This window comes from Oncorhynchus mykiss, chromosome 15 (genome assembly GCF_057628025.1).
Source record: "Oncorhynchus mykiss isolate SJ-2025 chromosome 15, ASM5762802v1, whole genome shotgun sequence".
NCBI classification, from domain to species: domain Eukaryota; kingdom Metazoa; phylum Chordata; class Actinopteri; order Salmoniformes; family Salmonidae; genus Oncorhynchus; species Oncorhynchus mykiss.
Genome location: NC_143036.1, coordinates 31,843,519 through 31,871,296, shown reverse-complemented (window position 1 = coordinate 31,871,296; position 27,778 = coordinate 31,843,519). Strand labels below are relative to the sequence as shown.

General features: G+C 42.1%; 1 protein-coding gene across 2 annotated transcripts; it reads left to right on the top strand.

Annotated features, from left to right (window-relative positions):
* Positions 1–1,024: 1,024 nt before the first annotated feature.
* On the top strand, positions 1,025–26,934 carry ncapg2 (non-SMC condensin II complex, subunit G2). Of its 2 annotated transcripts, none has more exons than XM_021563055.3 (27): positions 1,025–1,109; positions 1,324–1,439; positions 1,903–2,088; positions 2,531–2,645; positions 2,778–2,935; positions 4,104–4,238; positions 4,476–4,570; positions 5,229–5,385; positions 5,901–5,993; positions 6,093–6,218; positions 6,500–6,679; positions 7,741–7,893; positions 10,999–11,221; positions 11,484–11,578; positions 12,047–12,220; positions 12,450–12,520; positions 12,650–12,803; positions 16,801–16,974; positions 17,060–17,176; positions 21,654–21,794; positions 24,324–24,423; positions 24,617–24,804; positions 25,262–25,405; positions 25,547–25,650; positions 25,887–25,987; positions 26,262–26,364; positions 26,609–26,934. In XM_021563055.3, exons 2-27 carry the CDS (start codon positions 1,362–1,364, stop codon positions 26,664–26,666), a joined length of 3,423 nt encoding a protein of 1,140 aa, XP_021418730.3. In that variant the 5' UTR covers positions 1,025–1,109; positions 1,324–1,361; the 3' UTR covers positions 26,667–26,934. The 2 variants fall into 2 exon arrangements, with proteins under 2 accessions (XP_021418730.3, XP_090056046.1); XM_090199920.1 differs by having other exon boundaries at positions 1,104–1,208.
* Positions 26,935–27,778: the final 844 nt, after the last annotated feature.

Here is a 27,778-nt window from a genome sequence, read left to right as displayed (position 1 = left end):
GTTCACCTTTCATCAGGACAACGACACTAAGCACACAGCCAAGACAACGCAGCAGTGACTTCGAGACAAGACTCTGAATGTCTTTGAGTGGCCCAGCCAGAGCCCGGACTCGAACCTGATCATCTCTGGAGAGATCTGAAAATAATGTGCAGCGACCCTCCCCATCCAACCTGACAGAGGTTGAGAGGATCTGCTGAGAAGAAGTGAGAGAAACTCCCCAAATACAGGCGTGCCAAGCTTGTAGCGTCATACCCAACCGGTGTCCCCACACATTGACTCTGTACTCGTACCCACTGTTAATTGCCTCACTATTGTTATTTTACTGCTGCTTTTTAATTATTTTTTACTTTTATTTATTTCTTTTTTGGGGTTAAGGGCTTGGTTAAGGGCTTGGCTTGGTGGTTAAGGGCTTGTAAGTAAGCATTTCACTGTAAGGTCTACAGCTGTTGTATTCGGTGTATGTGACAAATACAATTTGATTTGACTTCATGCCGTAATCGCTGCCAAAGGTGCTTCAACAAAGTACTTAAAGGGTCTGAATGCTTATGTAAATGTGATATTTACATGTTTTTATGTTTATAAATGTACAAACATTATGGGGTATTGGGTGTAGATTGGTGAGGGGAAAAAAACTATTTAATACATTTTATAACAAGGCTGTAATGTAACAAAATGTGGAAAAAGTGAAGGGGTCTGAATACTTTCCTGGGTGCACTGTAGCTGCTAGTCCTTGTTTTGATGTACGTAAGAGCCATCTAGTGGTTCAGGCACAACTTTAGTTGATATTTTAATTCAGGATTATTTACTTTCCAGTTACTTTACATTAATAGCGTTTAAAATGAACTGATACAAATTTGAGAGACACCACACGCTGTGTGTGTTTACATATGACTTTAAGTTAAAACCACATTTTTAAGAAACTACAATTAATAGCCAACATGTGAAGGGAAAACATGTATTTACAATTTACTGCAAATACAATAAGTGGCTTGCTCTACAAAATGCTGCAAAAACAAATTACAGTAGATTGCGTGCAAGAATTAACGTAATGACGTTGTACAGACGTGGCTCTGGATCTTAAATCTAAATTTGCGCGGGGAAGCAGTTGGGTGAGTGTGTGGCTAGCTAAATCATAATAAGTAATCGTTTATGATTTATAAGAAAAACGACAAAACATGATATGTATTTAACATTAAATTCGCTTAGTGGTATATAATGGTCTGATGAACTTTATGTCATATTTCAGTCTATAAATCGTAAACACGAATCTAGCTAGCTAGCTAACTTGGCTATGTTATTGTTGCTTTTATCCCAATCCTTCAGAGATTTGACTGTCTGTTTCACGGCACTGGCTAAACGAAATGTCTAAGCGAGAGGCATTTTTAAACTCGGTCTGCAAAGACAATGTGGGGAAATTTCTGAATTTCACTAAACTCCATGTAAGTAACTTTACACTTCGCTAACGTTAGCTAGTTTGTTCTGTCAGTTTGTATTGCTGGGGTGTATTCATTAAATGAGAGTTTCTTTTGGACAAATTCAGTTAGGTCCCTTTCGTTCCATTTGCACGGTTTGCTTCTCTTTGGTTCTGAAATTGTAAACTGATTCCTTTAAAGATTTAATGAATACACACATTGTTAGCTTTTAGCAAGTAAATTATGCTCCAACAAGTGAGCTAACTGTTTACTTACATTTCTGATGAGTGACATGAGCTAGCTATATATCTACATTTAGATGGTATAGCTAAAACCAATGTCATTTTTGTCACCCTTCAAAAATACATCTTATAGGACCAATATCATGAATCTTAAAATGAGTATTTTCTACAACACTGATTTGTTGTTTGTGTATATATCTGAGAGCCTTGCCTCTGACCCCATATTGTTGCTTGAAATGTTACCGCAGAAGGACACGACTGAGCCCTTTGACTTGGAAGAGGTCCTGCAGGAGTTGCCAAAGGTCCAGAGAGAGGCACTGTGGGCCAGACTAGTCACGCTGCTTTGTGACCAACTGGTGGCCTTTCCACCAGCGCAATGGGATGCTGGCATAGAGGAGGACAATGACATGGAGATGGAGGTGTCCCCAGACCTGGTGAGTACTTGTTAGTTATGTCACTTAAAGTGTATTACAATACTAGTATCGTGGCAAGGAAACAAAGCATGAAGCGTGTTTCATTTGAGTGATTACAGTCCTAATTGTTGGAAACGAACCACATTATGTTGTCACTCAGAGTAACATTTGTTTATTTTACATGCTATATCACACAATATTTTACTTAAAGCAGGTTCAACCAAAGAGCTTAGTCTGCCTCTGAGGTTTCTTTTTTTTGCCATGGATAATTGGGTATCATAGTATTGTGATACTGGTATAGTGACAACTCTTCATCCTGGCCATCCTCTTCTATATTGTTCCTAACTGGACATGACCAGAGAGATGGTTTTATTTTTGCTTTGACTTCGTCTCCTACATCTAATGTAAGTGTTGTGTACTATTCCTTGATTGAGAGGTGTTCATCTTTACCGTTCTTGTTCAGACGCACACCATATCTGTTCTTGAGGGAGTGACTCTCGTGGTCACGGCTTCGGTTGAAGTCATTGAGGATGGTGACACTTACAACTCTCTCTTAGAGTGCGCCAACATATTAAATGGTGAGTGCCTTAGTTTTATTGAATATTAACCCTGTATCCTTGATTTTTATTTAACTTCTGTAAGTGCTTTTCATAGCCAGTTAAAATAAAATAAAAACTCGACTCTCCTGTCTCTCTGTCGAACAACTCCAGGTGTCTTGCCCTACCTTCCTGCCTCTGAGATGCCTCTGCGGCAGGCTGTCCACGGTCTGTGTGAGGCCTGGTGGAAGAAAGGCCTCCTGGGGAAAGAAGAGCTGGGCCGCACAGCCTTCCTCGTATGCCTGGAGAAGACTCTCATACTGAAGAAACCAGTACGTGCCCTTTAGCACCAACATAGCCTGTCGTTGCTTTTCTATTTTTCTCTCTGTCGGTCTTGCTTTCTCTCTAGCAGGCTTCGTAGGATTGCTTAAAAATATATATCACGGTTATTTTGGTGGAAAATACAGAATGATAGGCTACATGTTTCATGTTTCCTTCATTTTTGGGGGGCTTTTGTTCACCCCCATATCTGATTGTCTTTCCTCCTCTGTGTTTTTGTCAAGCCCCATAAATCCCTAATCATCTTCATCAGGAGTCAAAAAGTGAATGACTGGTCTCATTAATTCTGTTTTATGTCCACTCCGTGGTCTCGACAACAGACGAGCGCTTTCTAATCACCTGGCACTAATCATCTGGCACTCTCATTCAGTGCTCATCTGAAGAATTTGATTTGAGAGTAAGAAATCAGATAAAGTACAATCTCAGAACTGAAGTCTTCAACTCTAGTGTATCTGAGAGAGGTGGATATTTTCAGTGGAGTGATATACGATGATGGTCTGTGTGAGGGGGGGGGGGGGGGGTTCACGAAAATAGTGAATTTTGTGCCCCATTTGATATTTTGTCTACATTTCTAGGAAGTTTAACTCTCAACCCCAACATCTCACCATTGTTTGTTGCTTTGACAAGTCATTTCTGGAGATGATTATTTATTTCATGTGATTAGGGATTCATTTTACGTCTGTCCTTCATTTCCCAGGTCAACCCTGTTATGTGAACTGAACTCTCATTTTAATATGGTAAAACTATTCCTAAAAAAAAAAAATCTAAAGAAACATCGAGCATCTAATAGTCAAATCATAGTGTAAAAAAAGGTGAGCTGGTTCTAATCTTTTTGTCTGTTTTGTGATAACTGAATTGGTCGAGCATAACACGTCAACCCTGTTACCCATAAATAGATAGACAGGCTAGAAATGTTTGAACAACTTAACTTTGTTGTGAAGCATTTAATTGCCACTTCTCAAAAAGGCACCGAATTGGTGGAACGAACCATCCGCATTTTGGGCAGTTCTCCGAAGTGTGTCTCTCTGAGTATCTGGGGGAAATAATTCTCTCTGTATTAACCGTTGGTCGAATCTTGTCACATTTTGTCTTGTGTGGCGTCGACCAGTTTTGTATTTGGGGTTGCTGAATGTTGCCGCTGCGTTGTCCGCGTGTTCTCAGGTGACTGAGATCCGAAGGCTGTGGTGCTTCCATGAGGTGCTGCTGACTGTGGATTTTCAATCGGAGGTCAACAAGGAGCTGATCGATCTGCTGCTGCAGTGCTTCCTCAGTGTCAATCACATCAGAAACGAAGATGTAAGTTTGTGTGTCAGAACGGGGTTTCACATGTATAAACAAATGTATTCAATACTTTATCTGTGCCTGTTTGAGCTTGCCTGGCTTAATATAACAACCCCTGCACATCTGGTATTCCAGACAGGCTCAAGCAAACGCTCTGTTTTTCAATCGATTTTTGAAGTATTTGTGTGTGTGTGTGTGTCCTACAGTATCATGCTCACATTGTTGTTCTGACAACATGACTTTCTTGGGCAGGGAAAGCGTCTGATGGTGTTCCTCTTTAGCTGGAATGTCAACTTCATCCGGATGATCCATGGAACCATCAAAAACCAGCTGCCCTACTTTGCAAAGTAAGTGTTTGCGTTTCTAGTTTGGCCTTGTTAGAATGTCTGCCAGATTGGGAGACGGTTCCATCCCCGGTCGAGTCATACCAAAGACTTACAAAATGGGACCCGATGCTTCTGCTTGGCACTCCGCATGCAGGGTTCCCCCAAAAGGTGGCCTGCAAGTGATTTTATTTGGCCTTCCAAGCTTTCAGAGCAAAAACATTATAATTATTTTTTGAGTTGGACATTAAGGACTGTAAAATTACCAGGATATCAGCTAAAAGTGATTTAAATTGAGGAAATCTGTTCCCAAGTATTCCCACACACAAATATAGAGGCATATATGAATGTATCCCAACGCAATCAAGGTTTGAAATGATTCTGTTTTTGTTTTTCTCACGGTCACTTTACAGAGTACAAATAATATATAGCTTTGTTCGGCCCGCCGGCTGAATGTAATTGGGGACCCCTGATTTGGAGTGGGGCCCTGTCACATGCTAGCGTCCTGTCCAGGGGGTGTAGTTGTACCTCCCGCTGCGGAAACGGGACATGGTCCGTTGTGGCTCGGTCAAGGCTTTCTTATTCTACGGTGGCTGTCAGGAGGCAGTGGTTTTCTACTATTCAATTCATGATGATATACCAGTTGTTGTTTTTTTACTCCTTGGTTGAACTCTTTTCCCAGTTCCCTCACTGACCACATAGCTGAGATCTACTACCGGGCCTGGAAGAAGGCCTCTGGGTTCTGTTTGGAGCAGATAGAGAGCACCTGCATCCAGGACTTCATGCAGCACGCTGTGCTCCTGCACAGGTCTTCACCCGTCCATGCCAAAGTCAGACAGGTGGGCGTGCACGTTTGACTCGGTCCGCGTCCCAAATGGCACCCTATTCCCTCTATAGGGCACTACTTTTGACCAGGGCCCATACTAGTGCACCATATAGGGAATAGAGTGCCACTTGGGACGTGGACAGAGTAATTCTTCAACTGCACACATTACTTGTAAAAAAAAGATGTGTATATATATATATTCTCTTCTTTCATATCAAGACTGCTAAGACTTCAGCATAATATAATAATATATGCCATTTAGCAGACGCTTTTATCCAAAGCAACTTAGTCACGCGTGCATACACATTTTTTTTTAAAGATTTTTTTTTTTGACGAATGGGAGGTCTGGGGAATTGAACACACTATCCTGGTGTCGCAATACCAATGCTCTACCAACTGAGCTACAAAGGACCAGATCATATCAGCAAACCTCTGGCTGGCTTACTTTGCCACAAAGTTGACATATTCTTTGCAATTGTTGACTTGTGTTTTATGTGTGTGACTGACTGAACTCTCCCTTCTCTCTAGATACTGAGCTACTTTCACAAACTGAAGGGCCGCCACGGGTTGGATGAGATGCTCTACAGACTCTACAAGCCCATTCTCTGGAGAGCGCTAAGTGTACTGTCAAAAGTCCCCTTAACACACACTCTCTTTATTTCTGGATAGTGCCCCCCCCCTAGTTGAACTAATGAAGAAATCGTCTTGCTATCATTGTAGGCTGCCAACTCTGAGGTCCGGGCCAATGCCACTCTGCTATTCACAGAGGCCTTCCCTATCCACGACCCCAGCCAGAGCAGTGAGAAGATGGACGAGACCATTCAGAAACAACTGGACACGCTGGTCGTAAGTCAATGTATTATGACATTGAATTTCCAAGTGGTCGTTTTAATGTATTTGAAACTCCAAAAACAAAAATGCCACAAGTTGAGTGAGTACGACAGTTTGGTATTACAAAACATTCCCAAATCAGCATAGAATGTTTCCATGTGTAGATTAAAGGGTCAAATAGTTCAAGTGTAGTGAGCCTTTTTTATCAGAATTGTGTACAGTGTATTCCTGTTTATTCATCAATCTTCTGAAGCTCTCTCCTGTCTATTCCTGTGTGTCTGTTTGTAATATGTCAGAGCCTGCTGGAGGACCCTCAGCCCCTGGTGCGCTCCACAGCCACCCTGGGGGTCTGTAAGATCCTGGCCAAGTGCTGGGAGGTCATCCCCCCCACCGTCATCACCGACTTAATCAAGAAGCTGGTGGTAGAGCTGGCCAATGATACCAGCTCCCCTGATGTCCGCTGCTCTGTCTTCAAGGTGGGTGACCCCAGTATTGAATACTATAGAACACTATATAGTAGAACATGACTGGCCCATAAGGCTCTAGTCAAAAGCAGTGCACTATATAGGGAATAGGGTGCCATTTGGGATGCAGGCCCCTACAGTGCATACGGGAAGAGTATTCCGACCCCTTCACTTTTCCACATTTTGATACGTTGGAGCCTTATTCTAAAATGGATTAAATAAAAAATAAGGCACATGACATCCCACATGGAATTTGCCAAAAAGCACCTAAAGGACTCTCAGACCAACAAGATTCTCTGGTCTGATGAAATCAAGATTGAACTCTTTGGCCTGAATGCCAAGCGTCATGTCTGGAGGAAACCAGGCACTGCTCATCACCTAGCCGATACCATCCCTACGGTGAAGCATGGTGGTGGCAGCATCATGCTGTGAGGATGTTTTTCAGCGGCAGGGACTGGGAGCCTAGTCAGAATCGAGGGAAGGCTGAACGGCGCAAAGTACAGAGATCCTTGATGAAAACCTGCTCAGGACCTCAGACTGGGGCTAAGGTTCACCTTCCAACAGGACAACGATCCTAAGCACACAGCCAAGACAACGCAGAGTGTCTTCGAGACAAGTCTCTGAATGTCTCTGAAGTCCGGGCCCAGCCAGAGCCCGGACTTGAACCCAAACATCTCTGGAGAGACCGGAAAATAGCTGTGCAGCAACGCAAGAATGGGATAAACTCTCCAAATACAGGTGTGCCAAGCTTGTGGTGTCATACCCAAGAAGACTTGAGACTGTAAACTCTACCAACAAAGTACTGAGTGTAGGGTCTGAATACTTATGTAAATGTGATATTTCAGTTTTTATTTGTAAAACATTTGCAAAAATGTCTAAACCAGTTGTTGATTTGTCATTATGGGGAATGTGTGTATATTGAGGGGAGAAAAACAATTGTATCTATTTTAGAATAAGGCTGTGACGTAACAAAGTGGAAAAAGTGAAGGGGTCTGAATGCACTGTGCAACGGTGAACTCTGACCCCCCCCCCCCACTAGATCGCCACCAGTCATTGTTAAATCTTCTCTCCAGTGTTTGGCCATCGTACTGGACAATGGCTCCAGCCACCCATTGCTTGAGCAGATTCTGCCAGCTCTGAAGAACAGCCTCCATGACACCTCGGAGAAAGTACGCGTGGCCTTCCTCGACATGCTGCTAAAGATTAAAGCGGTGCGGGCCGCCAAGGTAAGACACAGCTTGTGTTTGTTCGCATTGTACAGGCGTGCATAGGTACATATTCCGTATGAACGTCTTTAGCAACGCACATGCCTCGCCCATCTGAGGATCTGTCTTTTTCAGACATCTTTTTCCTGTGTTTGAGGGGTGCAGAATCCACTCTTTCTGGGTGGATTGCTTTCATTTGACTTCTGAGACTCTGTATCGTGTGTCTTTTTTTCTTCTTCTCCCCATTAAATGTTATGACCGCGTAAATGTTCGTAATGACCTGTCAAACACACCCCGGTAAATGTCTGAAATGGGCACAATGTCTTTCAATTGAATCTATAAGAATGCTGAAGCTTAATCTGGGATTTAACGCACTGTCCTGACACTTGCGTCACAAGAAAGAGGAGGAAGATCACTTCTTTCTTTCTTTTTATGATGGGTGTGCATGTTTTGTGGAACTGAAAGAAAGTCATTTTAATACAGTTGAAATGTTTACCAATTTAGATGCGTTGAAATGAAAGAAACTCACCAAAATGAGCCACCTAGATGATGGGGATGTTGTCTGATCTTGCAAACGGTGTAAAGTGTGCTAGGTGTAATCTAGAACCAAGTGTGTTGATCTGTATCCTGAGCGTATCCTGCAATTGACACACTTGTTGAATTATGCAAGAAAACGTGAGAACAGTAATTAATGAGGCACAGACCACGCAGATGAGTGCAGGTAGGATAGACAATGTTTTGTTGGTTGTAACGCCCTGTTCCTCCCCTTTTTATGTTAATTGTTTCATGTCGGCAAATATACACGGTGTGTTTATGCAAATGCACAACATATTTTATTTTAAAACTAAATATTTAAAAAATACCTGCTACAATAAGAATGTACACTGAATGTATAAAACATTAGGAACACCTTCCTAATATTGACTTGTGCCCCCTTTTGCCCTGAGAACAGATTCAATTCGTTGGGGCATTAGTTCTACAAGGGGTTGAAAGCGTTCCACAGGGATGCTGGCCCATGTTTGACTCCAATGCTTCCCACAGTTGTGTCAACTTGGCTGGATGTTCTTTGGGTGGTGGACCATTCTTAAAACACATGGGAAACTGTTCAGAGTGGAAAAACCCAGCAGCGTTGCAGTTCTTGCACCGGTTTGTGTCGCCTGGCACCCTGTTAAAAGGCATATTTTCTCTTGCCTGTTTAACCTCCAATGGCACACATACACAGTCCATATCTCAGTTGTCTCAAGGCTTAACAATCATTATTTAACCTCCCCTTCATCTACACTGATTGAATTGACATCAATCAGGGATAATAGCTTTCACCTGTCATGTAAAGAGCAGGTGTTCCTAATGTTTTCTACACTCAGTGTACTATATGAGTGTACAGTGCCTTGCGAAATTATTCGGCCCCCTTGAACTTTGCGACCTTTTGCCACATTTCAGGCTTCAAACATAAAGATATAAAACTGTATTTTTTTGTGAAGAATCAACAACAAGTGGGACACAATCATGAAATGGAAGGACATTTATTGGATATTTCAAACTTTTTTAACAAATCAAAAACTGAAAAATTGGGCGTGCAAAATTATTCAGCCCCTTTACTTTCAGTGCAGCAAACTCTCTCCAGAAGTTCAGAAGTTCAGTGAGGATCTCTGAATGATCCAATGTTGACCTAACTTGACCTACTGTTGTGAAGAAGTTTAAAGCCGGATTTGGATACAAAAAGATTTCCCAAGCTTTAAACATCCCAAGGAGCACTGTGCAAGCGATAATATTGAAATGGAAGGAGTATCAGACCACTGCAAATCTACCAAGACCTGGCCGTCCCTCTAAACTTTCAGCTCATACAAGGAGAAAACTGATCAGAGATGCAGCCAAGAGGCACATGATCACTCTGGATGAACTGCAGAGATCTACAGCTGAGGTGGGAGACTCTGTCCATAGGACAACAATCAGTCGTATATTGCACAAATCTGGCCTTTATGGAAGAGTGGCAAGAATAAAGCCATTTCTTAAAGATATCCATAAAAAGTGTCGTTTAAAGTTTGCCACAAGCCACCTGGGAGACACACCAAACATATGGAAGAAGGTGCTCTGGTCAGATGAAACCAAAATTGAACTTTTTGGCAACAATGCAAAACGTTATGTTTGGCGTAAAAGCAACACAGCTGAACACACCATCCCCACTGTCAAACATGGTGGTGGCAGCATCATGGTTTGGGCCTGCTTTTCTTCAGCAGGGACAGGGAAGATGGTTAAAATTGATGGGAAGATGGATGGAGCCAAATACAGGACCATTCTGGAAGAAAACCTGATGGAGTCTGCAAAAGACCTGAGACTGGGACGGAGATTTGTCTTCCAACAAAACATAAAGCAAAATCTACAATGGAATGGTTCAAAAATAAACATATCCAGGTGTTAGAATGGCCAAGTCAAAGTCCAGACCTGAATCCAATCGAGAATCTGTGGAAAGAACTGAAAACTGCTGTTCACAAATGCTCTCCATCCAACCTCACTGAGCTTGAGCTGTTTTGCAAGGAGGAATGGGAAAAAATGTCAGTCTCTCGATGTGCAAAACTGATAGAGACATACCCCAAGCGACTTACAGCTGTAATCGCAGCAAAAGGTGGCGCTACAAAGTATTAACTTAAGGGGGCTGAATAATTTTGCACGCCCAATTTTTCAGTTTTTGATTTGTTAAAAAAGTTTGAAATATCCAATAAATGTTGTTCCACTTCATGATTGTGTCCCACTTGTTGTTGATTCTTCACAAAAAAATACAGTTTTATATCTTTATGTTTGAAGCCTGAAATGTGGCAAAAGGTCGCAAAGTTCAAGGGGGCCGAATACTTTCGCAAGGCACTGTATTCTAAAGAAAACAAAAGGTGACATTTGACAATAAGTTGAATACCTGAATTGCCACGATAAATTCCTCCAATGCCATTCATTATTTGTCTGTGCCTGTAAACTGTTTCATGTCCAACTTTCGCATTTATTAGACTTGTTTGAAGCCTTTTAACAATTTTGATGGCCGTTGATATCTCCGTTGTCATTTTGTATGTGAAGGCCATAAACCTTTTTTACTTGTGGTGCTCACCCTGATGTACACCCCCTCTTTCACCTGGCCAGTTCTGGAAAGTGTCCTCCATGGAACACCTGCTAGCCCGTCTGGCTGTCGACTCGCAGCCCGTCTCCAAGCGCATCGTCAACCTCCTCTTCAATTCCTTCTTCCCCGTCAACCAATCAGAGGAGGTGTGGTGTGAGCGCTGTGTCACTCTGATTCAGATGAACCCCAAGGCAGCCAGAAAGTTCTACCAGTACTCGCACATCTACACTGCCCCCACTAACATAGGTGAGTTTGTCCCACGTATACACGTCCCCCACCAACATACAGTAGGTGAGTTTGGCCTGCAGCTAAGTAGCGTCTGTCGGCATATGTGGGATTTAAAGCCTTCATTGATCCTTGGAAGTTTACTTTTGTTGAAGTCATAGGTCTTTATTCCCCTGTAGATAATAATTTTTAAAATAAATACATATCTAGCTCGTAGCTGTTGTGAGTCATTTGAAGTTGTTAAAAAACCCCCAGACTGTTTACTGTACCTCTTGTGTCCCAGTCAAGCTGATGCTGACAATCCGCCGGTGTTTGAATGCCTGCATCCAGACTGAAGACCCGAACAAGACCAACCCGACCAACAAGGAGAACGCTAGTGTAAGACTGATTTTTGGATCACTTACAAGGCCAAGGAGATTCTTGTTTGTCAGTGGAATTCATGTACTATAATGATACATGTTTATCATTCAAATTGCCGTCTGGGAATTGTACCTCCCACCCCTTCTTGAAGACAATAAATTAACTTCTAGAAGCCTCATGAGTTAAACTGTCGTACCCCATCAAAACCCCAAATACAGTCTTGTTTTACTCCATTGTAAGCACTGTCTAGCTTCAAACCATGGTTAAAACGATCCTTTTGATCTTATGGAGGGTCAGTCTTTTGAATTTAAGAGTGCTTACATGACTCTAGTGCAGAAAGCCAGTATGAGAGTGCGCTAAGGCTAAGGCTTTTTATGGTTTGAGTGCGGGTACCTACTGAACTCTACATGCCTCCAGCCCCACCACTCAGCTGTTCACCACCACAAGTTGCCGAGTGACAGTTTTTAGTTGATTTTCAAATCTCAGGTTCTTGAGGATGTCCTTTCGGTCAAGGACACGGCGTCCATGGCCAGTCTGCTGGAGGTGGTGGTGATCCTGTGGAGAAGCATCCGGAAAGCCCTGGGGCTCAACAAGGACGCCCTCCAGTACACCACTGTCAAGTTTGGCTCCGTCGTGCCCAAATATTTCAACGTCTTCCAGGTATGAGGTGGATTGGAGGTCGCGTCCCAATAGTCTCTCCTTTCTCCCAAACTGCGCGGACTGAAAGGAAATGACTGGTATATTGAAACTCCCTCTAGCCCATGCCTACACCAATCCAATGTTTTTAAATGTGTGGGGAGTAGTGAGAGTGCACACTTCAGGAAGAAGCTAGATGCACCCTAGATATCCTCCACATCTTTTAAGGTGTCCTCACTTTTATCTCTTTCAGGAGGAGCGTTGCACAGTTCCCCTCATCCAACTGGCCTCCCTACTGCCCCCAGCTTCAGTCCCCACTTTCAGGTCAGTGGGGGTCCTGCTAACTTGTCTTTTTGTGTTTGTTTTGTTTTTGTCTCCACTTCAGACTCTTGTCTCTCACTCAATCACTTACTCACGCGTTAACACTGTCCCCTCCTGGTCCCTGTGTTCCAGCTGTGGGGTGCTGTCCAGGCTGAAGAGGCTAGAGGCGGGGGCCAAGGTGTCCCAGTACAGTCAGATCATCGAATGCCTGTGTAGCTGGGGCCAGGCCGCACACGTCCTGGAGCTTATCACCGATTGGCTCACTGAGGCCTTACCCACCGCCACGGTAAGTAAACACACCGAGGTTGCGTCCCAAATGGCATCCAATTCTCTATATATTGCACAAATTTTTGATCAAGGCCCATATGTTCTCTGGTCAAAAGTTGTGCGCTACATAGGGAATTGGGTGCTATTTAGGACACAGACACAGATACATTGTTATGCCTCAGTGGACCCTCAGTGGCTTCTTGGATATTTATATTTTAGGCCTAAAATATAAATATCCAAATTAACTACTGAGATGTTGTCTAGGGATTCTGCCATTTGAAATCCTTATTATACAAGAGATACAAAATTCTGATTCTACCACACAACTGCAGTCATATTTTACGTGTGAAACTAAACAATAACTCAATAATTCATGCGTTCTGGGAGTGCTGTAAAGCCCAGAAGTTATGGGCAGAGTTAGAAAGCTGGCTGTCAGAAGTTTTATAATGTAAGTTAACTTTTTTAATCTGTCTAGCTGCATATTTCAAGACCATGAGGGTGCAGTGAGATACCTAATGGGTTGGACAATTTTCTTTTTGTTTCTTACACTGAACAAAACCTAACACAACATGCAACATTTTTTTAGATTTTACAGTTCATATAAGGAAATCAGTCAATTTAAATGAATTGGGCCCTAATCTATGGCTTTTACATTACTGGGAATACAGATATGCATCTGTTGGTCACAGATATTTGCCTCCTTCGCATAGAGTTGATCAAGCTGTTTATTGTGGCATGTGGAATGTTGTCCCACTCCTCGATGGCTGTGCGAAGTTGTTGTATGTTAGAGATGCATGATATGCTCACCGATATATCGGAATCGGCCGATATTAGCTAAAAATGCCAACATCGGGTATCGCCCGATGTCGAGTCTAACGCCGATGTGCAAAACCGATGTCAAAGCTGACATGCATACGTATATAACGAGAGTAGATGACGTAATGACACCACGGAAAACGCAGCGCTACACTGAACAAAAGCAGAAAAATACTAAGCGGCCACTTCCAGCAGCTAAACAAGTTCAAGTCGAGCAGTCATTTGAAAGAGTAGGAACATTTCAGCGAGACCACTCAACAGGCGAAATACATTAACGCCGAGAGAATGGGATTCATTATGCTACTTGCTATGGGCGTCACGACTGACATCTGGACCGGCGATGTCAGCCCTGTGAGCATGCTGGGTCTGACAGCACGGTGGGTCGACGAGGATTTCGTACTGAGGAAAGCCGTTATTGCATGCTCAAGAATGTGCTGGTTCTCATACTTCTGCTGCGAAACATGAACACACTCCTAGCGCCATTCGAACAACTGACTGAGAAACTGAGAAATAAGCAAATCAACTGCGTCTGCAGCAGACGTGATGCCCTCTGTCATGGCATTAAAACGCTTGCTCAACCCCACGGTCTGTCAGCAGTTTTGTTAACTTACAAAGTACACTACTAGAGGCTGTGAATAAGCAATTGGGTGGTGTTTTCTCTGAGCCTCTTTACGGTGTCGCCACCATGCTCGATGCTAGGTAACAAGGGCCGCTACTTCGATGCCGACAAGAAACAAGGTTTACGTGAAATGTTACATACACAGCTGGACAGGATGGAAACGGACACAGTGACACTGCGCACCGAGGAAGAGAGGCCACAGACAGAGCTGAAACTTCACTGCTTGACATGTATGATGAAACGACTGAACAAATTAATAACGAAACAGCACAGCAAGTAAATGAAAGAAATAGGTTTTGATTGTCCCCATGACCAGTAAAACCTACGTAAATGCTAACAAAATAACTTTTTGGTGTGTGTAACCTTTTTATTTAACTAGGCAAGTCAGTTAAGAACAAATTCTTATTTACAATGACTGCCTACCCCGGCCAAACTTCGACGACGCTGGGCCAATTGTGCGCCGCCCAATGGGGCTCTCAATTACGGCCGGATGTGATACAGCCTGGATTCGAACCCAGGACTGTAGTGACACCTTTTGCACTGAGATGCAGTGCCTTAGACCACTGCGTTCGTGTTTGTGTGTTTTAACTTTAATGGTACTAAAATGCTGCTAATGTTTTTTTTACCGTGTTGTTTTGAAAGATATCGGTATCATCCAAAAATGTAAAATTGGTGCATCCCTATTGGATATTGTCAGAAGCTGGCACACGCTGTCGTACACGTCAATCCAGAGCATCCCAAACATACCCAATGGGTGACGTCTGGTGAGTATGCAGGCCGTGGAAGAACTGGGACATTTTCAGCTTCCAGGAACTGTCAACAGATCCTTGCTACATGGGGCCGTGCATTATCATGCTTAAACATGAGGTGATTGCAGCAGATGAAATGCGTGACAATGGGCCTCAGGATCTCGTCACGGTATCTTTGTGCATTCAAATTACCTTCGATAAAATGCGATTTTTGTTTGTCCGTAGCTTATGCCCGCCCATACCATAACCCCACCGCCACCATGGGGCCCTCTGTTCACAATGTTGACATCAGCAAACTGCTCACCCACACAACACCATCTGCCCGCTACAGTTGAAACTGGAATACATCTGTGAAGAGCACACTTCTCCAGCGTGACAGTCGCCATTGAAGGTGAGACATATTGCCCACTGAATTCGGTTATGACGGCGAACTGCAGTCAGGTCTAGACCCTGGTGAGGATGACGTGCACGTAGATGAGCTCCCTGAGACGTTTCCGTTTATGCATCAATTCTTTGGTTGTGCAAACCCACAGTTTCATCAGCTGTCTGGATGGCTGGTCTCAGACGATCCCGCAGGTGAAGAAGCCGGATGTGGAGTTCCTGGGCGTACTGCCAAATTCTCTAAAACGGTGTTGGAGGCAGATCATAGTAGAGAAAAGAACATTCAATTATCTGGCAACAACTCTGGTGGACATTCCTGCAGTCAGCATGTGGCATTGTGACAAAACTGCACATTTTAGAGTGGCCTTTTATTGTCCCCAGCACAATGTGCACCTGTGTAATGATCATGCTGCTTAATCAGATTCTTGATATGGCACACCTGTCAGGTAGATGGATTATCTTGTCAAAGGAGAAATCCTCACTACTGATTTTTTTTAAATTACATGAGTAAAAATTGGGATGGAAAAACACTCAGTGTAAACTTAAGGGTCATGAACAGTTAAAATCCTATTTTTCATTACATTTTATGATATTTGAAAGAAACCAGATCAAAGTATGATGACCAAAGTATGAAAAATGACTTGCTTTTTATTGATAAAGTTACTGGTCCCCCAGTAATTTTACTGTGGACTGTCAGCATATGTAATTGAAAGTTTACCCTATTCATTTATGGCCAAGATTCATGTTTCCCCTTTCAGCTGTGTCTGATGTTAGCTAGTTACTGGCTTGTTCTTCAGCCAGCATGGAACAAAAGGGGGGAAGGCTCATTCAAAAAATCTGCTGCAGTTGTCAAGTCAACACATCCGTCAGTGCTGCTGTGAACCGCATCACAAGACTTGCCACATGTTTAAAAGATGTGTATATATAATTGATGCAATTTCAATGTTCGAGTTGCTTTTGAATATCAACAAATTTTCTTGATGATTTTTACTGCATCCAAATTGCTTGACATAGGCGTTTCAAAGTTCTGTCAGTCAAGGCGAGCTCATGAATATAAGCTCCCCACTGACTCAGCCTCTCTTTTCAAAATTCCTGATAGTTAGCCATGAGAGAGAACGTACAGTTCAGGGCCTTTTTAAATGACTAAAACCAAATATAAAGTATTTAGAAAAGATAATGGACCTATATTTTTTTAATAATATAGTGTTTTGGAACTAATAATCACCCAAATAAAAGCTAGACAGGGAGAAATGAAAATTCCAAAAACAGTGAAGTGTTGATTTTATGTTTGAGTGAAAGAACACTGCATTAGCCATGGCAAAGGCAAAGAATTGCAGGAAATTAGCTTTAAAACGGCCATATTTTCTCTCAGCTCCATGGAGAAATGTGTAGAATTGCAGGAAATTGGATGGCCATAACCCCCCCTTCCTGCTCCCACTTGTCCTTCACAGGGCAACGGGAACACCAGTCGGAAAGTGCGCATCCAGGAGACAGTGGAGGCCAAGCCAGACCTGGGGTTAGATTACCTGGAGTACCTGGTCAGCCGCACCTCCACGCGGGACTGCATACTGCCCTTCAGGCATGGCCAGCTCAAACAGCTGCACAAAGCCCTCGGGGCCTGGAAGGTACAGTAGATATATTTTGTTTTATGTTGCTTATATGTGCTGTGATAGGCATAGGTGTGATCCTGTGTCCTGTTTGCCTCCACAGTTGGTGCTGTACTCCCATCTGAGCTCTTCTGAGGCCCAGGCCGATGTTCCCAGTGCAGAAACAGCACTGAGGGCGTTTGCCCTTCACGCACGTCTCAGTGCCCATCTACACCACAAAGTGAGTTCTATCGCCTACATACTTCTACCTCTGCTGCAAAACAGACCGATTCAGACTCCTCAAATCTGTGTACGGTAGTGCTTTGGACACGATAAATTGACAGAATTATCATCAGGGTTGGTCAATTCCAATTTCATTTCAAATTCCAAATACAATTCAAGCAGGATGTGGAGAATTTACTCGGAATTGCAGCAGTCTTCAAAACATTTTAATTGGAATTTAATTATAATTTAGACTGTCTGAATTTAATTGGAACTGAACATGAACCATCCTTGGAATAGAATTGTAATTGAATTTAAATTGGAAAATAAAAACATCCTGTGGAATGGAACTTTGAATTATGAAACTTGAATTGTATTCAAATTGTGTGCGGGAGTTAATGCATTGAAATTGATTGCAAACTTTATTTTAAATCAAATAATTATATACATGTTTTCTAATGAGGAGTTGATGTGCAATATATTTCCTGTTCGGTTATTTTGGTCCAATTAAAGCCATAGTTCACCAAAATGACATTGGTTTTCTAGCCCTTAAGCAGTCAATGAACTATGTAACTTTTATAATTTGGGTGAACTATCCCTTAAGGATGCCTTTTATACTAAGTATTGTTTACGCAATTATTATGTATTGCTTCATAATTCTACAACGTATGCCATTAAGCAGTCACTTTTATCCAAAGCAACTTAGTCATTCATGCATACATTTTTTACGGAAGGTTGGTCCGGGGAATCTAACCCACTACTATCCTGTCGTTGCAAAAACCATGCTCCACCAACTGACCTACAGAGGACTACAAAATGTTGGAAAGATACATTTTAAATGGTGTCAGGGGCTGATTTAACATATTTCCCAGCAAGCAGTTTTGCTGGTCCATTTTTTTCAAATTATTTGTTTGTCTTTGTTTGTACGTTGATTGTTATTTATATTATGCAGCACAAAGATAAATCATTGTTTTTATTTATTATATACTCTAATCTGTTAGTGGTTGGATTTATTGCATCCGTTATTGAGACTGTGGAGCTACTAAATATGGTTTATGTTGTCTTGTCTCTCTCTACCTTACAATCAGTCTGAATGCAAAATGTGCCTGATGAACTATTCTAAATGTTGCAAATCCACCATTTTGGCTGGATTTCAACGGGAAATAAACACCACCCTGAAGGTTATCGTAATTTGGTCAAATGGCCTGTGCAAGTCAAATATATAATTTTGTGGGGCTAGGAAGTAAACAGGCAATCAAATATGTAGCTTCTGGTATTTGAGCACACTTAGATTTGCATATGTTATGTAGCCTTTGATAGAGGCTGGACATGCAAATGCATTTATTAAGTTAATAAAAAACAGTCATGGGGGGGGGGGGGCGGGATTTCCAACGTTCACTCTAAAGGCACACTAGGATATACAGTGCATTCGGAAAGTCTTTAGGCCCTTTGACTTTTTCCACATTTTGTTACGTTAAAACCTCATTCTAAAATGGATTACAAGTATATTTTTCTTATCGATCTACACACAATACCCCATAATGACAAAGCAAAAACAGGATTGTAGATTTTTGCAAATGTATTAAACTGATATCACATTTTACATAAGTATTCAGACCCTTTACTCAGTACTTTGTGGAATCACCTTTGGCAGCGATTACAGCCTCGTGTTTTCTTGGGTATGACGCTACAAGCTTGGCACACCTGTATTTGAGAAGTTTCTCCCATTCTTCTCTGTAGATCTTCTCAAGCTCTGTCAGGTTGGATGTGGAGCGTCACTGCACAGTTATTTTCAGGTCTCTCCAGAGATGTTCAAGTCCGGGCTCTGGCTGGGCCACTCAAGGACATTCAGAGACTTGTGCCGAAGCCCCTCCTGCGTTGTCTTGGCTGTGTGCTTCGGGTCGTTGTCCCATTGGAAGGTGAACCTTCGCCCCAGTCTGAGGTCCTGAGGGCTCAGAAGTAGGTTTTCATCAAGGATCTCTCTGTACATTGCTCTGTTCATCTTTCCCTAGATCCTGACTAGTCTCCCAGACCTTGCCGCTGAAAAACATCCCCACAGCATGACGCTGCCACCACCATGCTTCACCGTAGGGAGGTTGCCAGGGTTCCTCCAGACATGACGCTTGGCATTCAGGCCAAAGAGTTCAATTTTGGTTTCATCAGACCAGAGAATTTTGTTTCTCGTGGTCTGACAGTCTTTATGTGCCTTTTTGCAAACTCCAAGCAGGCTGTCATGTGCCTTTTACTAAGGAGTGGTTTCTGTCTACCATAAAGGCCTGATTTAGTGGAGTGCTACAGAGATGGTTGTCCTTCTGAAAAGTTTTCCCATCTCCACAGAGGAACTATGGAGCTCTGTCAGAGCGACCATCGGGTTATTGGTCACCTCCCTGACCAAGGCCCTTCTCCCCCGATTGCTCAGTTTGGCCGGGCAGCCAGCTCTAGGAAGATTCTTGGTGGTTCCAAACTTCTTCCATTTAAGAATGATGGAGGCCATTGTGTTCTTTGGGACCTACAATGTTGCAGACATTTTTGGTACCCTTCTCCAGATCTGTGCCTCGACACAATCCTGTCTCTGAACTCTGCACAATTCCTTCGACCTCATGGCTTGGTTTTTGCTCTGACATGCACTGTCAACTGTGGGACCTCATATAGACAGGTGTATGCCTTTCCAAATCATGTCACAACAAGTTGAATGTACCACAGGTGGACTCCAAAAAAATGGTAGAAACATCTTGAGGATGATCAACGGAAACAGGATGCGTCTGAGCTCAATTTCGAGCCTCATAGCAAATGGTCTGAATACTTAAGTAAATCGGGTGTTTGTTTAAAAAGCAAACAAAACACTTTTCTAAAAAGTTAACTTTGTTATTATGGGTATTGTGTGTAGATTAAGGTAAACAATTAATTTAATCCTTTTTACAATAAGGCTGTAATGTAACAAAATGTGGAAAAAGTCAAGGGGTCTGAATACTTTCCGAATGCACTGTAAGAAAATATTGCCTTATATCCCAAAGTGCCTGTTCGTGAACTTTGGAATTACCACACATGACTGTGTTTGCTCGTGACAGAGACATGGTTGTTACATTCAATTCTTATCAAAACTGTAGACTTCAAGTGAGTGTGTAAGTGAATATATTTTCCTTCAAATGTAACCCTTTATGACATCACATTACATATCATAAGGCTATACCGCAACAGATTAGTTTTACCTTAACACAGGATGTAACATGAGATCAATCAATCAATGTGCGTACAAAAACAGATATTTAAACACAATTCTAAAAAAAAATAACTTGCAATAAAGCATTCTCTGTAAATATGATAGTGATGGGTGTGGATTTGAGTGTCTGTTTTACACCAGAGAAAAAGGACACAATCACACTCTGGTTATTAACATCAATGGGTTATTTTACAACACTGAGTGTTTAATTTAACTCCTGAATGAATAAACCTCTCACTACCTTTTTTATTAATAGTGTTTTTCCTTTATTAGTCAGATGCATAGCATGACAGGTGGAGACGGCAATTGAACCCTGGTCTCCAGCCGGAAAGCACATGTTTGCTTGTTGCGGGGAGTGTTGCCCACAGGACCATGGCTCTGGAGTATCCTCTCGTTTCTATCATTAATCTTGTTTCGGACTACAGTTTGCAATTGTAAATGTTACATAGTGGGTTTTGTTTGAATATTAATGTGTAGAAAATGTATATTTTTGTTGTTTTTTTTTTTGCCGATTTTTGTTTTTCGAGAGCATGTAGGTTTGTTCCTTAGAATGTGCTAAACCAATTTGGCTGAAAACTGTATAAAGTAATAATGAATAATACAGTAGGCACTACTGAGTGGAATGGGATATTTTTGCATATTTTTTTTTTTGCATTATTTCATGCTCATATTAAATAGCTTTAATTAATTGGATGGGTTCTATTTCTATCTAATTGGATGTTTTACATCTTTGACATATGTTTTAATTTGGAAAGTATCTTACGGTGTTTTATATATTTTACAAGTTAAGCCAATTCCCCAAATTCCTGAACGTTTTCAGAGTTCAGCGGTTACGGGTTGTCCCATTTAGCAATCATCCACATTTCAAACGTCACGTATCTCCAGTCTAGTATCAGCCACTTTATCATAATTAACGATCAGCAAAATGTCCTCGGAAGTGTTGGCTTTTGTCGGTGTCTGTAATTTGGTTTATCGTCCCAGGTCTAATGAACAGTATTTGGCATATAACTGGTATTCTGTAGCTCAGTTGGTCGAGCATGGCAATTGCGACGCCAGGGTAGCGTGTTCAATTCCTGGAACCACCCATACGTTTAAATAATAATAAATGATGCACGCATAACTAAGTAGACTTTGAATAAAAGTGTCTGCTAAACGGCATATATTATTTATTATATTAATTTCTGGTCTGTGCCGTGTTTGGGCTATAACCACCTTTTACCACCTGTTATAACCACCCAGGGCTTTCTGTTCTATAACCACGTCTTTTCTTTCTCAGTTCTCTGAGTGCAGGGATTTCCTGGTTTCTGTGGAGAACACCGCAGCATGGGTGGCAGAGAGGGCGCTGCCCTTCCTGGTCAGTCCCAGTGAGGGAGGGGTCACTGAGCAGCAGCAGGGCCTCGCCAGGCAGGTGGTAGAGGTAAGCACAACCTGCTGGATAGGGAGCCAGGTATCAACCACGGGAGGGGGTTTACGCTGCGTTTATGTACAGTACACCTATGTGTTATTTCTGTGTTCAGTATTCTGAGGTAGCTCAGGGGTGTCAAACCCGATTCCTGGAGGGCTGTGGGTCTGCTGGCTGTGTTATTTATTTTCCATTTGTGTCCAACTAAGTCCAAGAGAAACCAGGTGAGGGGAATTCCTAGCTAATCAATGACCTCAATTGAGAGTCAATCAAATGTATTTCACAACGCCTTTTTTACATCAGCAGTTGTCAGTGTTATTCTGAAAACCTTTCAGACATAAAAGAACCGCTGTGGTAAATAGTTTGAATTAAGTCATGGTAATGTATGAGGATCTTTATAGTTTTATGGTCAGCAGATCAATTCTTCTCCTTTTCTTAGGTTTTCAGTTCTAGCTAAGCCTGCGCTCCAAATGGCACACTAATCCCTATGTAGTGCATTACTTTTGGTCAAAAGTAGTGCACTTTTAGGGAATAGGGTTCCATTTGGGGCACAAGCCTTAGTTGGTTATAGGTTGTTATTCCACACTCTCGCCTATCAGCTCTCTGCTGTATGCCGCCCACTCCCAGAGAGCTAGATGGACTCATTTGTTCTTTTGAAATGGGCTTCTCTAGTTATTTCTGCCATTACTCTCTCGAGTCTGTCGCCCAAAGGCTGCTGCTGTGAGCGGATATTGAAAATAAACCCTCCTATTTATCTCGGTACTCACTTCTGCTGCTTCCACCAACTCTAGGGCTCCAGCACCAACACTTGAGATAGTATGGTGGCTTATGCAATGCATTGTTCTTCAGGAAAAATGTGCACAAAAATGAAATGTTTAGTGATTGAACGTTATTATTGTCCTGCGATATACAGTACCAGTCGAGTTTAGACACACCTACTCATTCCAGGGTTTTTAATTTATTTGTACCATTTTATACATTGTAGGACAATAGTGAAGGCATCAAAACTATGAAGTAACCCGAAAAGTGTTAAACAAATCAAAATATATTTGAGATTCTTCATAGTAGCCACCCTTTGCTTTGCTTTGCACAACCAGCTTCATTAGGTAGTCACCTGGGGTGCATTTCAATTAACAGGTGTGCCTTGTTAATTTGTGGAATTTCTTTCCTTCTTTGTGCGTTTTAGCCAATCAGTTGTGTTGTTACAAGGAAGGGAGGGCAATCTTCTGTATACCCCATTTGGTAAAAGACCAAGTCCATATTATGGCAAGAACGGCTCAAATAAGAAAAGAGAAACGACAGTCCATCATTACTTTAAGACATGAAGGTAAGTCAATCTGGAAAATTTCAATAACTTTGAAAGTGCAGTCGCAAAAACCATTAAGCGCTATGATGAAACTGGCTCGCATGAGGACCACCACAGGAAAGGAAGACCCAGAGTTACCTCTGCTGCAGAGGATAAGTTCATTAATTACCAGCCTCAGAAATTGCTGCCCAATTAAATGCTACACAGAGTTCAAGTAACAGACTCATCTCAAAATCAACTGTTCAGAGGAGACTGTGTGAATCAGGCCTTCATGTTCAAATTGGTGCAAAGAAACCACTACTAAAGGACACCAATAAGAAGAAAAGACTTGCTTGTGCCGAGAAACACGAGCAATGGACATTAGACCCTGTGGAAATTTGTCCTTTGGTCTGATGAGTCCAAATATGAGATTTTTAGTTCCAACCGCCATGTAGGTGAACAGATGATCTCCGCATATGTGCTTCCCACCGTGAAGCATGGAGGAGGAGGTGTGGAGGTGCTTTGCTGGTGACACTGTCTGTGATTTATTTTAGAATTCAAGGCACACTTAACCAGCATGGTTTGCCCTTAGTGGGACTATCATTCGTCTTTCAACAGGACAATGACCCAACACACCTCCAGGCTGTGTAAGGGCTATTTGACCAAGAAAGAGAGTGATGGAGTGCTGCATCAGATGACCTGGCCTCCACAATCACCCAACCTCAACCCAATTGAGATGGTTTGGAATAAGTTGGACCGCAGAGTGAAGGAAAAGCAGCCAACAAGTGCTCAGCATATGTGGGAACTCCTTCAAGACTGTTGGAAAAGCATTCAAGGTGAAGCTGGTTGAGAGAATGCCAAGAGTGTGCAAAACTGTCATCAAGGTAAAGGGTGGCTACTTTGAAGAATCTCATATCAAATATATTTAGATTTTGTAAAAAAAAAATAATAATAAAAAAAAGTGCGTTACGACATGATTCCATTTGTGTTATTTCATAGTTTTGATGTCTTCACTATTATTTTACAATGTAGAAAATAGTAAAAATAAAGAAAAACCGTTTCATGAGTAAGTGTCCAAACTTTTGACTGGTATTGTAGTTTAGTTGTTTGGTCTTTCAGCATGATTACAGGTTCTTAAACAGTTGCCAATACAAACTCTGATTTACTATTAAAAAAACACACATTAATGCAAGATGTTAATGCAAGATGTTAATGTTTTCTGTCCCTCTTTACTCTAACGTTATTGTGATGTTTGGCAGAATTTCCTCACAGTGTGCAGCGATGTGATCCGGGTGGGCCTTGGGGACGAGGAGTTCAAAGGGCAGGTCCTTCACCTGTGCTCCGTCGTGCTCCTCTCTGGTGAGTATAGCTATCTACACTACACAGATACAATTTCAGAGACATGCAGAGTCAATATGAAGGAGTAGGCCACTTTAGAGCCATTTTGGATCTGTAAATCAACTTTGCCATAAGGCACATTTGGAAACGTAGATTGTCGCTTGTGCACCTAGTCTAATTTCACTGTGTGTGTGTGTGTGTGTTGTGTTCTCAGAGAAGGGCTACCTGTGTGTTCCACTGCTGCTCTCTGTGCTGACGGAGGTGGCGGAGAACTACGTCCCCGAGAACCAGGCCCAGGACGACCAGTCCTCCATCATCCTCAACGTGGTTACCAACATCTTCCAGAAGATCCTGGAGGTCATGGCTCGCCGCCTGAGGAAGGACCCTGAGGAGGGCCAAGAGGTGTGGAGGATGGCTGCTTCGCAAATGGCACCCTTCACTATTTATAGGGAATAGGGTTCCATTTTGGATGCATCTGAAGTCATCAGTCGTCGTATCAACAAAGGGCTTTTTATTGACAGTTTGGTTTGGTGTGTGCTGATTTGAGTGTCAATCAAAAACACACCCTTAGGTCATTAGAGGTCGTCTCTTCAATCAGATTGTTAATGGCTGTGTCTATAAATAATACCTATTTGGCCGAACAACAGAAGCAGTACTGGAGTCATATGTATCAAGCTTCTCAGAGTAGGGTTGAGGATTAGCTCCCCCCTATCCATGTGATCGTATTCATTGTGATCTAAATGACTGAGCTGCACTCCTACTCTTAGACACATGATACATTATGGCCACTGTTCAGCTCGCAAATGTGAATAGATGATTTTAAGGTTGTTTCTCTCTCTCTCTCCCCTGGCTATTGTAGCTGTGGCACTCGGCTGTTCCCGCTCTAGGAAACTTCCTCCAGGTCGTTCAGGCTTGGTCGGGCTTCGACTCCAACCCCCTAAACGGGGTGTTTTCAACCATCTGTGCTGCAACCCTGGCGGCAAGCCAACACTCCCTTCAAAGGGTAAGAGCAAACTAAGATGGCTGATTCACTACAAACACTATTTTCCTACATAGAAAATATGATTCACAATGTTTATAGGTTGCGTATTAAGAACACGTACCATATTTTGTTTGCGCTGATCTTAAAACGTTTCTGTCTTAGATTACACATCCCCAAGAGGTCAAAATACCAGAGACAGTCCAGGATTTGCCTCCTCTCTCATGCATCTTGTTGGACGTTCTCCTCAAATCGCCCCCTGTCACCAGGTAACTTCTCCCCAAGAGTTGCTGCTTTCTGACTGCGCTGGCTTTTTTTGTTGTTTTTTTTATAGATTTTTCACATATAAGGAGTAATAAGAAACAGAACAGACAAAACAAACACGGTCAACACCACACAATGTCATATAAAGACCGTGTTAAATCAAACACAAGAAAAGAAAGAGAATGGAATAATGTACTTTTTCTTTCGTAGTTTCTGAACCAAGGTCTCTTCTCTCTTTCAGGGCCTTCCTGGCAGAGATCAACTCAACTGTTGACTCCGAGGTCATTGACGGTCTGACCGGATTGGCTGCAGTCCTTCACATTCTGGCAGTTGTCAGACAGAGTGAGTAAAACTGTTGCAAATAAAGACATCCTTTTATCTAGGTCCTAAACAATGTTTTGTTTTCACATTTATGATTTGTTTCTGACAGAGGAGCTACAGGTTTTTTTTAGCTGCTAACTTTTGCCCGGCGTGAGCAGAACGCGTTCCAGTCCATCGACTGTTCTCAGGCCCGAGACGGTTCTTTATGCCCAGGTTTCATTTAAACGAATCAAATGGAAGAAGTTGCGTGTCCTGTGTGGCTGCCCTGTAATGATTGTGCCCGTTTTTCTTCCAGCCGGGAAGTTTAAGGCAGATCTGAAGCGTACAGCCGTGTCCATCCAGAGGCAGCTTCAGAAACATTGCGCCGTCACGGCTGAGAACGAAGGACACATCCAGAGGTGATTAGACTAACGGACGTCGCAATGGTTGCGTCCCAAAGAGCACCCTGTTGTTCACTACTTTTGACAAGGGCCCATAGGGATCTGCCCAATAATGTTTTGTGCTGCTGCCATGCTATGATGTCATAGGTCTCTCTGTATGTACTGCTCGTAAACTGGGAATTTTGAGAGTGCAACTTACATTTTAATGGCAAAATAGCAACCTAAAAATGACATTAAAAAAAAAAAATTCTCTTTTCTCCAGGGTAATCTACGAATCTGCTATCAATACATTAAATGAGCTTCTGATGCCAAGCCATTGAGGGGACAAGAGCGAGAGAACGTCAACATTTTTAACATATATTTAACATTTTCTAATTGTATTTGTGTTGCCAGTGTCAGCAATTTTTCTGTTCTGTTCTATATATATATATTTTTTAAGCTTTTCAATGTAATCATGGGTTATGCAGAATGATTTGTAACTTGTGCTTTGGATTTATGTATTGCCTTAGTAGATATAGATATGCTGCATAAACTGAACTGTGTGTAACATTGTTCACTGTTTAAAAATAAATTGAAATTTTTGTTTCAGCTTTGTCATTGTGGATTCTCTGTCAAATGCCTCTAAGGAAATCAATCACCTGATCTATACCATTTTAAAAATTGTTATTTTATCATATGTACTATGTTTGAACAATTTATTGATGGACATTTGTGTTTGTTTTCATTTAGTTTTGCTCCACCCAACACAAACAGTTTAGACATTCCAGACAGCCTTTAATTAACCTGAAACCCACAGGTTACCGCCCAACACCGAACCCACTGGAGGAAGTCTTGTGAGTGACCTAACATGCTCCCTAGAGCGCAAAAAAGTCAAGTAAGTCATGCATGTTTTTACCATAGATGTTGGCTGTCTCACGAAAACGATGTGGGCGCTTCCATGGTGAAGAAGTCGGCCCGTTCTGATTCTTGATGGCCAGATTGCTAGCAAGAATGACAAACTGCGATGTGGAGAATCGATAGTGGGTCGTTTGTTTCATGTTGTTGATACCATGTCTTGTTTTGAGGTGTTCTCCCTGATTTCATGTCGATGCTAAAATTCGCTTGCTGGTGAACCAACAACTGTAAAGTTGTATTTGAGAGACAAGTGGTCATTGTGTAAATGTATTTATGTAGACAAAATATAGCTTACATGTCAACAATCTAAGCCAACCGCAACTGTTTTACCCCATGCTTGCGCGTGCATCGGTTTTGTTGCTAACCAACCAACCTATCGTTTTTACAAGTATTCTGTATACACTTGAGTAGCCATGATATACTATATGTTATTATAGAATTATCATGCTACTGTTACAGAAAGTGATATTAACTTGATGGTTTATTCAGATGGTGAGTCCACTATTAATGCGTTCATTCACATTACTGTTGGTGCACT